The 14,111-nt window shown below is 38.7% G+C and overlaps 1 protein-coding gene across 4 annotated transcripts in view; it reads left to right on the top strand.

The window, feature by feature from the left end:
* Window positions 1-14,111, top strand: part of CBFB (core-binding factor subunit beta) — a gene marked incomplete at its 3' end in the record, with an annotated part of 63,225 nt that overhangs the window by 22,432 nt on the left and 26,682 nt on the right. For all 4 annotated transcript variants that reach the window (XM_082607350.1, XM_082607351.1, XM_082607349.1 and 1 more), the window contains one exon: window positions 13,690-13,806. In XM_082607350.1, coding sequence (XP_082463476.1) covers window positions 13,690-13,806 — 117 coding nt within the window. The remainder of the gene's footprint in view (window positions 1-13,689; window positions 13,807-14,111) is intronic.

Genomic DNA, 14,111 nt, shown 5'->3' with positions numbered 1-14,111 from the left:
CACATTTTGGTTATCTATTCATTCGTCAGTGGACATGTGGGTTGTTTCCACGTTTTAGCTATTGTAAATAGTGCTGTTACAGACATGGGTGTGCAAATATGTCTTAGAGACCCTGCTTTCAGTTCTTTTAGGTATATACCCAGAAGTGGAATTGCTGGATCATATGGTAATTCTCTTCTTAATTTTTTGAGGAATTGCCACATGTTGTCCACAGAAGCTATATTCTTTTTTTTTCTTTTAAGTCTTATATCATGTAACTTTTTTTTTCCTTAGAATTTAATTTTTTTATACAGCAGGTTCTTATTAGTTATCCATTTTATACACATTAGTGTATATATGTCAATCCCAATCTCCCAATTCATCACACCACCACCACCCCACCACCACTTTCCCCCCTTGGTGTCCATACATTTGTTCTCTACATCTATGTCTCTATTACGGCCCTGCAAACCGGTTCACCTGTACCATTTTTCTAGGTTCCACATATATACGTTAACATATGATATTTGTTTTTCTCTTTCTGACTTACTTCACTCTGTGTGACAGTCTCTAGGTCCATCCACGTCTCTACAGATGACCTAATTTCGTTCCTTTTTATGGCTGAGTAATATTCCATTGTATCTATGTACCACATCTTCTTTATCTATTCATCTGTCGATGGGCATTTAGGTTGCTTCCATGACCTGGCTATTGTAAATAGTGCTGAAATGAACATTGGGGTGCATGTGTCCTTTTTTTTAAAAATTGTATTTATTTATTTATTTATGGCTGCATTGGGGCTTTGTTGCTGTGCACAGGCTTTCTCTAGTTGCGGTGAGCAGGGTCTACTCTTCATTGTGGCGTGCAGGCTTCTCATTGCAGTGGCTTCTCTTGTTGCAGAGCGTGGGCTCTAGGTGCCCGGGCTTCAGGAGTTGTGGCTTGTGGTATCTGGAGTGCTGGCTCAGTAGTTGTGGCGCACGGGCTTAGTTGCTCCGCGGCATGTGGGATCGTCCCGGACCAGGGCTTGAACACGTGTCCCCTGCATTGGCAGGCGGATTCTTAACCACTGCGCCACCAGGGAAGCCCATCATGTGTCCTTTTGAATCATGGTTTTCTCTGGGTATATGCCCACTAGTGGGATTGCTGGGTCGTAGGGTAATTCTATTTTTAGTTTTTTAAGGAACCTACATACTCTTCTCCATAGTGGCTGTATCAACTTACATTCCCACCAGCAGTGCAAGAGGGTTCTCTTTTCTCCACACCCTCTCCAGCATTAGTTGTTTGTAGATTTTCTGATGATGCCCATTCTAACTGGTGATACCTCATTGTAGTTTTGATTTGCATTTCTCTAATAATTAGTGATGTTGAGCAGCTTTTCATGTGCTTCTTGGCCATCTGTATGTCTTCTTTGGAGAAATGTCTGTTTAGGTCTTCTGCCCATTTTTAGATTGGGTTATTTGTTTCTTTAATATTGAGCTGCATGAGCTGTTTATATATTTGGGAGATTAATCCTTTGTCCGTTGATTCGTTTGCAAATATTTTCTCCCATTCTGAGGGTTGTCTTTTCGTCTTGTTTATGGTTTCCTTTGCTTTGCAAAAGCTTTTAAGTTTCATTGGGTCCCATTTGTTTATTTTTGTTTTTATTTCCATTACTCTAGGAGGTGGGTTAAAAAAGATCTTGTGGGCTTCCCTGGTGACGCAGTGGTTGAGAGTCCACCTGCCGATGCAGGGGACATGGGTTCGTGCCCCGGTCCGGGAGGATCCCACGTGCCGTGGAGTGGCTGGGCCCATGAGCCAGGGCCGCTGAGCCTGCGCGTCTGGAGCCTGTGCTCCACTATGGGAGAGGCCACAACAGTGAGAGGCCCGCATACCACCAAAAAAAAAAAAAAAAAGAAAGAAAGAAAGTGAAAAGATCTTGCTGTGATTTATGTCAGAGTGTTCTTCCTATGTTTTCCTCTAAGAGTTTTATAGCGTGCGGTCTTACATTTAGGTCTCGAATCCATTTTGAGTTTATTTTTGTGTATGGTGTTAGGGTGTTCTAATTTCATTCTTTTACATATAGCTGTTCAGTTTTCCCAGCACCACATATTGAAGAGACTGTCTTTACTCCATTGTATATCCTTGCCTCCTTTGTCATAGATTAGTTGATCATAGGTGCATGGGTTTACCTCTGGGCTTTCTATCTTGTTCCATTGATCTATGTTTCTGTTTTTGTGCCAGTACCATATTGTCTTGATTACTGTAGCTATGTAGTATAGTCTGAAGTCAGGGAGTCTGTATCCTCCAGCTCCATTTTTTTCCCTCAAGACTGCTCTGGCGGGCTTCCCTGGTGACGCAGTGGGGCTTCCCTGGTGGTGCAGTGGTTGAGAGTCCGCCTGCCGATTAAGGGGACATGGGTTCGTGCCCTGGTCCGGGAGGATCCCGCATGCCGCGGAGCGGCTGGGCCCGTGAGCCATGGCTGCTGAGCCTGCGCGTCGGGAGCTTGTGCTCCGCGACGGGGGAGGAGGCTACGGCAGTGAGGGGTCCGCGTACCGCAAAAAAAAAAAAAAAAAAAAAAAAAGACTGCTTTGGCTATTCGGGGTCTTTTGTGTCTCCATACAAATTTTAAGATTTTTTGTTCTAGTTCCGTAAAAAATGCCATTGGTAATTTGATACGGATTGCATTGTATCTGTAGATTGCTTAGGTAGTATAGTCGTTTTCACAGTATTGATTCTTCCAATCCAAGAACATGGTATATCTCTCCATCTGTTGGTATCATCTTTAATTTCTTTCATCAGTGTCTTATAGTTTTCTGCATACAGGTCTTTTGTCTCCCTAGGTAGGTTTATTCCTAGGTATTTTATTCTTTTACACAGCAGCTATATTCTTTTACATTCCCACAGCGGTTCCAATTTCTCATTGTTACCAACACTTGTTTTCTGGGGGTTTTTTTGTTTTGTTTTTTATGTATTTATATTTGGCTGTGTTGGGTCTGTGTTGCTGCACGCAAGCTTTTTCTAGTTGCGGCGAGCGTGGGCTACTCTTTGTTGCAGTGCGCAGGCTTCTCATCCGGTGGCTTCTCTTGTTGCGGAGCATGGGCTCTAGGTGCACGGGCGTCAGTAGTTGTGGTGTGTGGGCTCAGTAGTTGTGGTGCTTGGGCTCTAGGGCACAGGCTCAGTAGTTGTAGCGCACAGGCTTAGTTGCTCTGTGGCATGTGGGATCTTCCCAGACCAGGGATTGAACCCATGTCCCCTGCCTTGGCAGGTGGATTCTTAACCACTCTGCCACCAGGCAAGTCCCTTTTTTGTTTTTTTGATGGTAGTGATCCTAATGGCTGTGGGGTGGTGTCTCATTGTAGTTTTTTTTTAATGTTTATAGCAGGTTTATTTTTATTATTGACGTATAGTTGATGTATAATATTATATGAGTTATAGGTGTACAATATAGTGAGTCACAATTTTTAAAGGTTATTCTCCATTTATAGTTATTATAAAATATTGGCTGTATTCCCTGTGTTGTACAATATATCCCTGTTGCTTATTTTATACATAGTATCTCACTGTAGTTTTGATTTGCATTTCCCTAATGACTAGTGTTGTTGAGCATCTTTTCATGTGTTTATTGGCCATTTGTATATCTTCTTTAGAGAAATTTCTATTCAAGTACTTTGCCCCCTTTTTTTTTTTTTTTTTTTGCGGTACGCGGGCCTCTCACCGTTGTGGCCTCTCCTGTTGCGGAGCACAGGCTCCGGACACGCAGGCTCAGTGGCCATTGCTCACGGGCCCAGCCGCTCTGTGGCATGTGGGATCCTCCCGGACCGGGGCACGAACCCGTGTCCCCTACATCAGCAGGGTGACTCTCAACCACTGTGCCACCAGGGAAGCCCCGATAGTGTCTTTTGATGTACAAATTTTTAAAATTTTAATAAAGTCCAGTTTGTTGTCCAGTTGTTGTTATGTGTTTCTTTGGTGTCATCCCCAAGAAATCATTGTTAAATCCAGTGTCATGAAGGTTTTATCCTTGCTTCTAAGAGTTTTATAGTTTTAGGTCTTACCTTTAGGTCTTTGGTACATTTTGAAGTAATTTTTGTAGATAGTTAGGTAAGGGTCCAACTTCATTCTTCTGCATATGGATATCCATTTTCCTAGCACCGTTTATTAAAAGGACTGTCCTTTCCCCATTGAATGGTCTGGGCACCCTTGTCAAAAATCATTTGACGACCTATGTGAGGGTTTATTTCTGGGTGTTTTACTCTAGTCCATTGGTCTGTATGTCTTTATGCCAATACTATGCTGTTTTGATTAATGAATCTTTACATTAAGTTTTGAAATCGGGAAGTGTGAATCCTCCAGTTTTGTTCTTTTAAGATTGTTTTGGCTATTCAGGTCCCTATGCCTTTTATTTTCTTTACTTTTACATATTTTAATTCATTTTCCATATGCCTTTTAGGATGGGTTTGGTTAACACATCCATTTATTGAGTGTGCGTCTGTCTGCATGCACGCGCATGCACACGTTTGCTTGCTCAATCTTTTAAGTTCCAGGCACATTCTGTGTTAATCCATGTTACGATTTCTGCAAGAAGTACTGTTTTCTGTTTTGAACTGTAAGAAGTAGATTGGTAAATTACATTAATTCACTATAGAAGAAGCTATTTTTTACACTTACATGCAACCCAGTTATGATTCAGAGGCAAGTGAGATTGAATGACTGTCTGTAATGATTATCCAACAGGCAAGCAGCTGACTATGCATTTCTAAAGGAGGAGAAACATGTGACTAAAGGAGAATGAGTCAGAACCAAGTATCTTCTAAAGGAATCTGTTAAATAGACTACAGAAATGATTACAACTAAAAGGCAGGGTGCATACTTCCTTTGTAGAATATCTTGTTTTCCTGGGTGCCTGTGGCCATCCCAGGATTATTGCTTATCTGCTGGTTCATCGGTGTGATCAACTGTTCATTGTCTAAAAAAAAATGGCTTCTTTCCCTTGGAGAGAAATGACTGTGTAAAACTTTGGTGGAAGTATTGTGTGTAAGCATTCAGTTTCTGTGGTGCTCTATATGTTTCATAAGTGTATGTACATTGGCATAACTAATTTTTACTATCAGCTATGAAAGAGGTGTTATTTAGCCTTGATTTTATATGTAGGAATCTGAGGCTTACTAGCAATCTTAAATGATTTGTCTCACATACACTGTTAGAACCAGGATTTAAATCCAGGTTTTATCTGATTCTAAAGTACATTTAGTTTTTACTCTTCCCATGCTGTCTTGGGGTTAAGCATAGTGATAATATTCCTTTCCTTTAAAAAATAATTATGGTTGATTCTCCTAATTTATGGTAGTTATCTTCTATAAAGTCCCTGCAGACATGGAATTAATGAACACCGAACAACTTCTTCCACGGAAAATACAGAGTTAGGTTCCTGCAAGCCTCTGGTCACAACATCCTCCTCAGCCAGTTAATACATAATCTTGTTTATGTATGTTTCTGTTTAAAGACAGCTTATTTAATATATATTATTTATTCAACATTAAACAACAAGATGTTGAGCATCTAGGTTATTTGTAACCTTTTGCCATTATTAAAAAACCCTTAAGAGTGAACAGCCTTGTAATCAAACACTCTGTGTACATCTTTGATTAAATTTTAGGATACGTTCAGAGGCATGACATTGCTGGGTCAAAGGAAAATTCACACTTTAAAAAACTTCTTTATTCTTATATTGGAGCATAGTTGATTAACAATGTTGTGTTAGTTTCAGGTGTACAGCAAAGTGATTCAGTTTTACATATATGTGTCGTGTATCTATTCTTTTTCAAATTCTTTTCCCGTTTAGGTTATTACAGAATATTGAGCAGAGTTTCCTGTGCTATACACTAGGTCCTTGCTGGTTATCTGTAGTAGATATAGTAGTGTGTACATGTCAATCCCAAACTCCCAATCTATCCCTCTCCCACACACTTCTCCCCTGGTAACCATAAGTTTGTTCTCTAAAGCTGTGAGTCTGTGAGTCTGTTTTGCAAATAAGTTCATTTGTATCACTTTTTTTATAGATTCTGCATATATAAGTGATATCATATGATATTTGTCTTTCTCTGTCTGACTTCACTTAGTATGATAATCTCCAGGTCCATCCATGTTGCTGCAAATGGCATTATTTCATTCTTTTTAATGGCTGAGTAATATTACATTGTATATATGTACCACATCTTTTTTATCCATTCATCCGTTGATGGACCTTTAGGTTGCTTCCATGTCTTGGCTGTTGTAAACAGCGCTACAATGCACATTGGGGTACATGTATCCTTTCGAACCCTGTTTTTCTCCGGATATATGTCCAGGAGTGGGATTGCTGGATCATATGGTAGCTCTGTTTTTAGTTTTTTAAGGAACCTCCATACTGTTCTCCATAGTGCCTGTACCAATTTACCCTTTTCTCCTCACCCTCTCCAGCATTTATTGTTTGTAGACACTTTTTAATGATGGCCATTCTGACTGGTGTGAGGCGATATCTGATTGTAGTTTTGATCTGCATTTCTCTAATAATTAGCGATGTTGAGCATCTTTTCATGTGTCTCTTGGCCGTCTGTATGTCTTCTTTGGAGAAATGTCTATTTAGGTCTTCTGCCCATTTTTTTATTGGGTTGTTTGTTTCTTTTTGATATTGAGCCCCATGAGCTGTTTGTAAGAGGAAAATTCACACTGTTGCCAAAAAATGCCTTCCCAGAATTGTTAGCCAGTTCACACTTCCTCTGACAATGTAGTAGAACCTGGTATCTCTCCTCATACACATTATTAAGATTTTTAATTAAAAAAAATTTTTTTAATATTTATTTATGTACGTATGTTACACTGGGTCTTAGTTGCAGCACACGGGAGCTTCGTCGTGGCATGTGGACGCTTAGTTGCCACAAGCACACAGTATCTAGTTTCCTGACCAGGGATCAAACCTGGGCCCCCTGCATTGGGAGCGCAGAGTCTTACCCAGTCAACCACCAGGGAAGTCCCTAATTTTTAAAATTTTTACCTTTTGTTTAGAAATAGTTACCTTGTTTTATTTTAATATTTTAGCCATTTTATTTATTTTTTTTCAAACTTTTTTTTTAACGGTAGTCAGTTTTCCCATCTCCACTGGTTAAGTAAAATACCCTTTTACCATTGATTTGAAATGTTGCCCTTTTCATTTATTCAGTGCTTGTATATGTGGTTTTGTTTTTAAATTTTTTTGTTTATTCCATCAAGTTGTTTCTGGCTGCCACAGCACTACTGCATATGTACTGATTGTGTTGTCACAGGTCTTAATAGCTGAAAGAGCAGAAAAATACCTTCATTTATTCTCTTGGGTAGTCTGATTCTTTTGTATGAATTATAGACTTACTTTGTAAATTCCAGAAAACATTATTTTGAGATTTTACTTGGATTTCGTTAAAATAAGGATTACTTTGGGATAAATTGGCATTTGTAGTCTTACCATTAGAGAACATGACATCTCACTAGTTTTTTAAGTCTCTTTCTGTGTTTCAAAAATTAGGTATTTTCTTCTTATAGAGCCTACCTGTTTCGTATTAAATTTATTCTTAGTAGATACTTTTAATGCTATTTTTAAAAATATAAAATTATTTATTTATTTATTTTTGGCTGCGTTGGGTCTTCTTGCTGCATGCAGGCTTTCTCTAGTTGTGGCGAGCAGGGGCTACTCTTCATTACAGTGCGCAGGCTTCTCATTGTGCTGGCTTCTCTTGTTGCGGAGCACGGGCTCTAGGTGCACGGGCTTCAGTAGTTGTGGCTCGCGGGCTCTGGAGCGTAGGCTCAGTAGTTGTGGCGCACAGGCTTAGTTGCTCTGCGGCATGTGGGATCTTCCTGGACCAGGGCTCGAACCCCTGTCCCCTGCATTGGCAGGCGGATTCTTAACCACTGCGCCACCAGGGAAATGCCAATGCTATTTTAAAATAAGGTTTGTTTTTTTAATTTTTCATTTTATTTTCTAAATAGTTACTGTTGTAATACAGGAAAGTTGTGAGGTTTTGTATTTTTTTTTATAACCAGCCACTTTATTGAACTCATTAATTCACTTGGTTTTTCAGTTGAATATTTTAGATTTTTCAGGTAGATAATCTTCAGATATTATATCCTGGTCATGTTTATATGCAACTTTGTTAGAACTGTGGTCTTTAAAAAGAGGTTGCAAAGCTGCTGTATCCAGCTCCTTACAATTTTATTACTGTCAATGGAACATTCCGTTAACCTTAGGAGTTAAGTGAGTCCTACTTAAATGTAATGGGTGAATTCAGTTTTAATTCTTACAGTTCTTTTTGTATGCATTCCGCTCTTCCTTATTAAAGACTTTAACTGGTGTTGGAATCTTTTTTGGGGTGGTGGGATACAATTTTTTAAAAAATCATCATGTATTCCCCTCTGCCCTTATGATAATACCATGTACAAAATGACAGGTAATATACATTTGTTGAGTAGGTGAATCCTTTCAAATTGAAATTATAGGAAAATTACAAGAAAAACATTTCTAAATTCCAGGTATATTTCTGTTCTTCTATTAATCATTATTCAGGTATGTCCTGAGGGCCTAAGGGGTACTGATAATTTCCTCTACTGTTTTCCCTAATATCTCAGTTGATTGGCTAGAGACAATTATTTGAGCTCTAATAGTTTACTATAAGGAAATGAAATATTCTTTTGAATTGAAATGGGTTTTTTGAGGGTGAAGTATCTGCTTCTTGCTTTTATCAATAGCTTTGACACTTGGTTTCTGTGTATCTTGATGTTATGGCTCACTACCAGTGTGCATGGGAGTCTTTGCAAATTTACAATTATTCTGTTTTAATTATCTTGAAATTATCTTTTTCAGAACCACTCAATAAAGGGAACTCTTTCTGCTATCCCTTTGTACCCTCAATTTCTATTCTCAGTCCAGCTGCCTAGGAGCTAGAAACACTGAACATCCATATAGTATTGCAGAAGAAAGGGCAATTGAAGATGCCACTGTTTATTCCAAATTTATATCCTCTCAGAATAAGAGACTCCAGACTCAGAGATAGAACTATTTTGTACAGGTTGATAAATGGGAAACTAACTAAGTTCTCTCTTATCCTTCCTCTGGCACATTTCAAAACCCAGGGTAACTAATGTTTAGCTGCTTAAGCAGTTTGGTCCCTTTACTAAATGAAGGGTATTTATCATCTCTCAAGCTTGGTGCTACAAAGACCTTGGTGTCTGTGAGGGGAAAGGGAGGAATTGCATTTTTACTGTCATAGTTGAATCCTTTTCCCCTTGTACACCCTTTTGAGAATTTGGTGAAAGCATTGGACTTCCTTAGAAAAATGCACATGCACACGAACATATATTTTTACACAGAATTTTGGGAGGTTTCTGGTCTTCTTGAAACTTATCCATAAACCCAAACTCACGTGGGTTTTCTGAACTCCAGACTAAGAACTCCTGCCTTAAATAAGAACATTGCTAAAAGTTATGAGTGACCTAAGATACTGTAACGTAATACTTCAAAATCTTATGCAGCCAACAAAGGGGAAATTTTTACTTGGGGGCCTTTAACTTAACCTTTAGCCACTAGGCTCTTTGCATGTTTTCCTGTTTCTTCACTGGCAGTTCATAGGCTGCTCTGCTGGATTATTCTCTTCTACCCAACATCTGAAAGTTGGATTTCCTTAGGGTTCTTCATGGGTCCCCCTCTTTTCTCCTTCTACTTACTGCTTGAGTAATCTCTTCCTTTCCCCTGGATTTAAATACCACTGTGTTGTTGATGGCTGCCAGATTTATATCATCGCCCATATCTCTTCACAGAGTGCTAGAATCCTATATGCAACTGCCTGCTCAAAAATCTCCATATACATATCTTACAGATGTCACCTATGTAACAGATAAAACTTATTGCAAATATTTTTTATAATAGCTCTATTGAGATAAAATTCATAGACCAGGGCTTCCCTGGTGGCGCAGTGGTTGAGAGCTCGCCTGCTGATGCAGGGGACGCGGGTTCGTGCCCCGGTCCGGGAAGATCCCGCATGCCGCGGAGCGGCTGGGCCCGTGAGCCATGGCCGCTGAGCCTGTGCGTCCGGAGCCTGTGCTCCGCAACGGGAGAGGCCACAACAGTGAGGGGCCCACGTACCGCAAAAAAAAAAAAAAAATTCATAGACCATAAAATTCATCCTTCACTAAATTAACTAAAAATCCAGGAATTTTTAGTATATTCACAGAATTGTGCAGCTGTCACCACTCTGTCATTCCAAAACATTTTCATCACCCTAAAAAGAAATCCTGTACTTATTAACAGTCACTCCTCATTCCCCCCTCCCCTCAGCCCCTAGGAACCACTGATATCCTTTCTGTCTCTGTCTTTACGTATTCTGGATGTTTCATATAAATGGAATCATATAGTATGTGGCGTTTTTCTGGTTTCTTTCACTTAGCATAATGTTTTCAAGGTTCATGTTGTAGCATGTATCACTACTTTATTCCTTTTTAATGGCTGAATGGTATTCCATTATATGGATAATGCCACAGTTGGTGCGTACGTGTTTTTGCTGAAGCTCTACTGCTACAGTGATGTGGAATTTAAAGCTACAAATGTGAAAGAAAAGTGATTGTGTAATTTGGATTGAAATCACATCACAAATGCTGATACTTAGAGATTGAGCTGATTAAAAAATTGTGCAATACTTTTACCTTATTTCCAAAAGAACACAAACCGTGAGGCTGCAGTCGCTTTTAACTTTCTGTGAAGTCTTAAACACATCCTCTGACAGTTTACGTTTAGATCAGCAAGCTTTGTTATTGTTGTGTGTGATTAGCTGACTATTTACCCATTTTAAAGGCTTTATAGAATTCTTTTTATATAAAACATTTAATTGTTCTAGGACAGTGGGTTTAAACCCTAGGCCATATTCTAATACATTTTCTTTTCGCAGTTTGAAATAAACCATCACTATTTTCAGTGAAAAATGTCTGAATGTTTAAATGACATTATTAAATTACATTACAAAAGGCCAAACTAAGAGAGTTTTATTTTCTTCGTACTTCAAGGTTTGGTATTCATGCATGTATGAAAGTGCCAAGCCTTTACTTTGAAGGTCTACACATAAAACTGTATTTATTTAAATGTGAACAATCTAAATAAATCACAGGATCATCTAAATATTTTAAATTACAATTCCAGGCACTAGCCTTGATTATGAACTGTAGCCATTTTCTGAACCCATTTAGGAATTTTCCAAAGCAGATCAGTGGTTTTCTTAGTCATGAGAAAACTTTTATAAAGAAGTAATAAATCAGCTGTTTACAAGCTTGGTAATTTCGTAAGGAAAATATTTTTTGACTATGGAAGTTAATATGAATAAGCTAGATTATGGAATCTTTGAATCTAAAAGATGTAAGTCATTGATGAAGAATATAGAATCTGATCATGAAGCTGACCTTTCTCTGCTATTAGATGAGGATTATCTCTTTGTTTAGTGTGAGAATTTAAAATAATGAAGTAGGTTGATAAGTGAAATGCTGTGCTCCCGATTGTGTAGCACCCCCTCCTCTGTTGGAAAGAGTATAAGTGGGAATCTTGATTAGTAGGTGTGGTAAGTCAAGTTATATTGATAGGCAATTCAGAGGGTTATTTTAGGTTTAGTGAGGTACCGAATATGAGGTCGTCACAGTTAACTTGTTCAACTTAGGTGCATACCAGTGGAGTTTTAAATTCACAGTGTGGAAGGGAATGAGCACTTATCAGAACAGAAGGAAATGTGTGGTTAAACGGTTTCAGCTATAACTGTAAACTGTTTCCCTTGGTCCAAATGGGAGGAGAAATGGAACCTTATGTTTTTGGCTTTTTTTCCAATATCAGTAGAAATTGATTCAGCATGGTTTATTGGGGCCCTTAACAGGAAAAACAGCTGTGTTTACTAGTGGAGGGGAATAACTTAAATATGCACTAAGAAGGCATAAGTCCTCTAGGTTTTATTTTACAGGTGTCTCAGTAGTCATTTTTGTTGCATATTTATAATTACTGACATAATTAATAATTTAATAAGTTATTTTTATTAAACCTCTGTAAAACAAGAATGCCTCATGATTTTGTTTTGTTGAATAAACTGCTGAATTGTGTAAAGAAAAAGTTGATGCTTCCAGCTTTTTCCTCAAAATGAGAAAATGCCTTACTGACTATATAATTATAGGTAATAAATAATGCTAATTTTAGCTCACAAAAACACTGGGATTATCCAAAGAAAATATATTTGGTTTAAGCAGATGAAGAACCTTATTTATAAAGATATATTGGATAACCTGGAATTTTGAAAACTCATTGAAGTCCTGCATCCTCTGCATTTAAAAGATCTTGTTAAGGCAGTAAATGATAAAAAAAAAAAAACCTATGCTAATTTTTATTCAGAAGCCCGTGTTAAATGAGGTAGAGAAGACCTAAAATAACAATGTTGAGTTTTTTTCTTTTTTGAAGTACTTGTTAGAATAAAATAGTGTTATGATGAGGGAGATTGTAAGAACTAACAAATTTCTCTTTTCTTCTCTTTTATATTTTCTTACTATATCACAGTAAAATACTCAACCTCAAGATGATAGCATTAGCACCTTTCCTTTCTTGATGGATCCTTAATTGCTCTTGAGAACAACTATATTTACAGGCAATATGAAAATTAATTTGGTGATCAAAAATGAAAGTGATTTAAATTTGGAAATCATACCTAAGGTGACTTTTGCTCGAGCGTTATTTACTTGAAACAGAAGAATTCTCTTATGTTTAGTATGCATAAATAAATGTTGTATCAGTTAAGGTTCTTTGGCTAAAAGCGGTAGAAATCAACTCTGGCTAACTTAAGTAAAAAAAGAAAGAAAAACAGCATTACTTACCAGGAATCTATGAGGTAGCTTATAAAACTGAAAGGAAATATGAAGAACCTGACCCTGGGTGGCTCCAGGTATCCAAACAGGGAGAAACAGTGCGTGCTCTCTTCAGGGGCTAGTGAATTCCAGTTGTTGTACATCTTTATGTCTTCCTACTCAAGATTCAAAAATTAAAGCAAAGTACCTGATTGTCCTAGCTTCAGCTGCAAAAGAAACAATGTCACTTCAAGTATCACCTTACTACAGTTTTTACAAAATCTGTAAAACTTCCTTTTAGAAATAATCTGGAGGGACTTCCCCGGTGATGCAGTGGATAAGAATCCTCCTGCCAGTGTAGGGGACACGGGTTTGAGCCCTGGTCCAGGGAGATCCCACATGCCGCGGAGCAACTAAGCCCGTGCACCACAACTACTGAGCCTATGCTCTAGAGCCCGCAAGCCACAACTACTAGAGCCTGCATGCCACAACTACTAAAGCCCACACACCTAGAGCCCGTGCTCAACAATAAGAGAAGCCACCACAACGAGAAGCCCAACTGGAGAAAGCCCACACACAGCAACGAAGACCCAACACAGCCAAAAATGAAAATAAAATTAAATCTTTAAAAAAATAAATAATCTGGAAAAATTGTGACTAGAAATGAAATCCTGGTAAACCAGATTAACTTAATTTATAGAATATGGTCAGAGGCTATGCTTTGTATACTTTCCTACAATTCTTAATTTTATAATTGTATTTATTTTTTCCCCCCCAAAAAACCAGTTTTCATAAGTAAGTTTATCCTTTGTTTTTTGTGTGTCTGATGGCTTATCATTGGTTTTCATCCTTCTTTCTGTGTCTTAGGTATATTTGAAGGCTCCCATGATTTTGAATGGAGTCTGTGTTATCTGGAAAGGTTGGATTGATCTCCAGAGACTGGATGGTATGGGCTGCCTGGAGTTTGATGAGGAGCGAGCCCAGGTAGGGTGACTTCAGGCTTTACTGACTGTGGTCCCTTTATTTACCCCTAATCTTGCCTTTGTCTGGAGATCTATTTTACCCAGTCTTTAAGAGTAAGTATACAGTGCTGCCCTGGGAGCCGCAGCTGGTCCCGGCCTTGCAGCTTGCGGGGGAGGCTGCCCGGAGGAGGCGGCGACAGTGGTGGCAGTGGTGTGTCCCTGGGCCCCTGGACCGCAGCTTCTTTACTGCCAAGTCTATCCATCTGTTCGTCCATCCGTGGGGGTCCACAATGGCCACCTTCAGCCGCCAGGAATTTTTCCAGCAGC

The sequence above is a fragment of the Mesoplodon mirus genome (assembly GCF_964341445.2).
Source record: "Mesoplodon mirus genome assembly, chromosome: 19".
In the NCBI taxonomy this organism is placed as follows: domain Eukaryota; kingdom Metazoa; phylum Chordata; class Mammalia; order Artiodactyla; family Ziphiidae; genus Mesoplodon; species Mesoplodon mirus.
The sequence above is the reverse complement of the archived record's forward strand: the minus strand, read 5'-3'. Positions and strand labels throughout refer to the sequence as shown.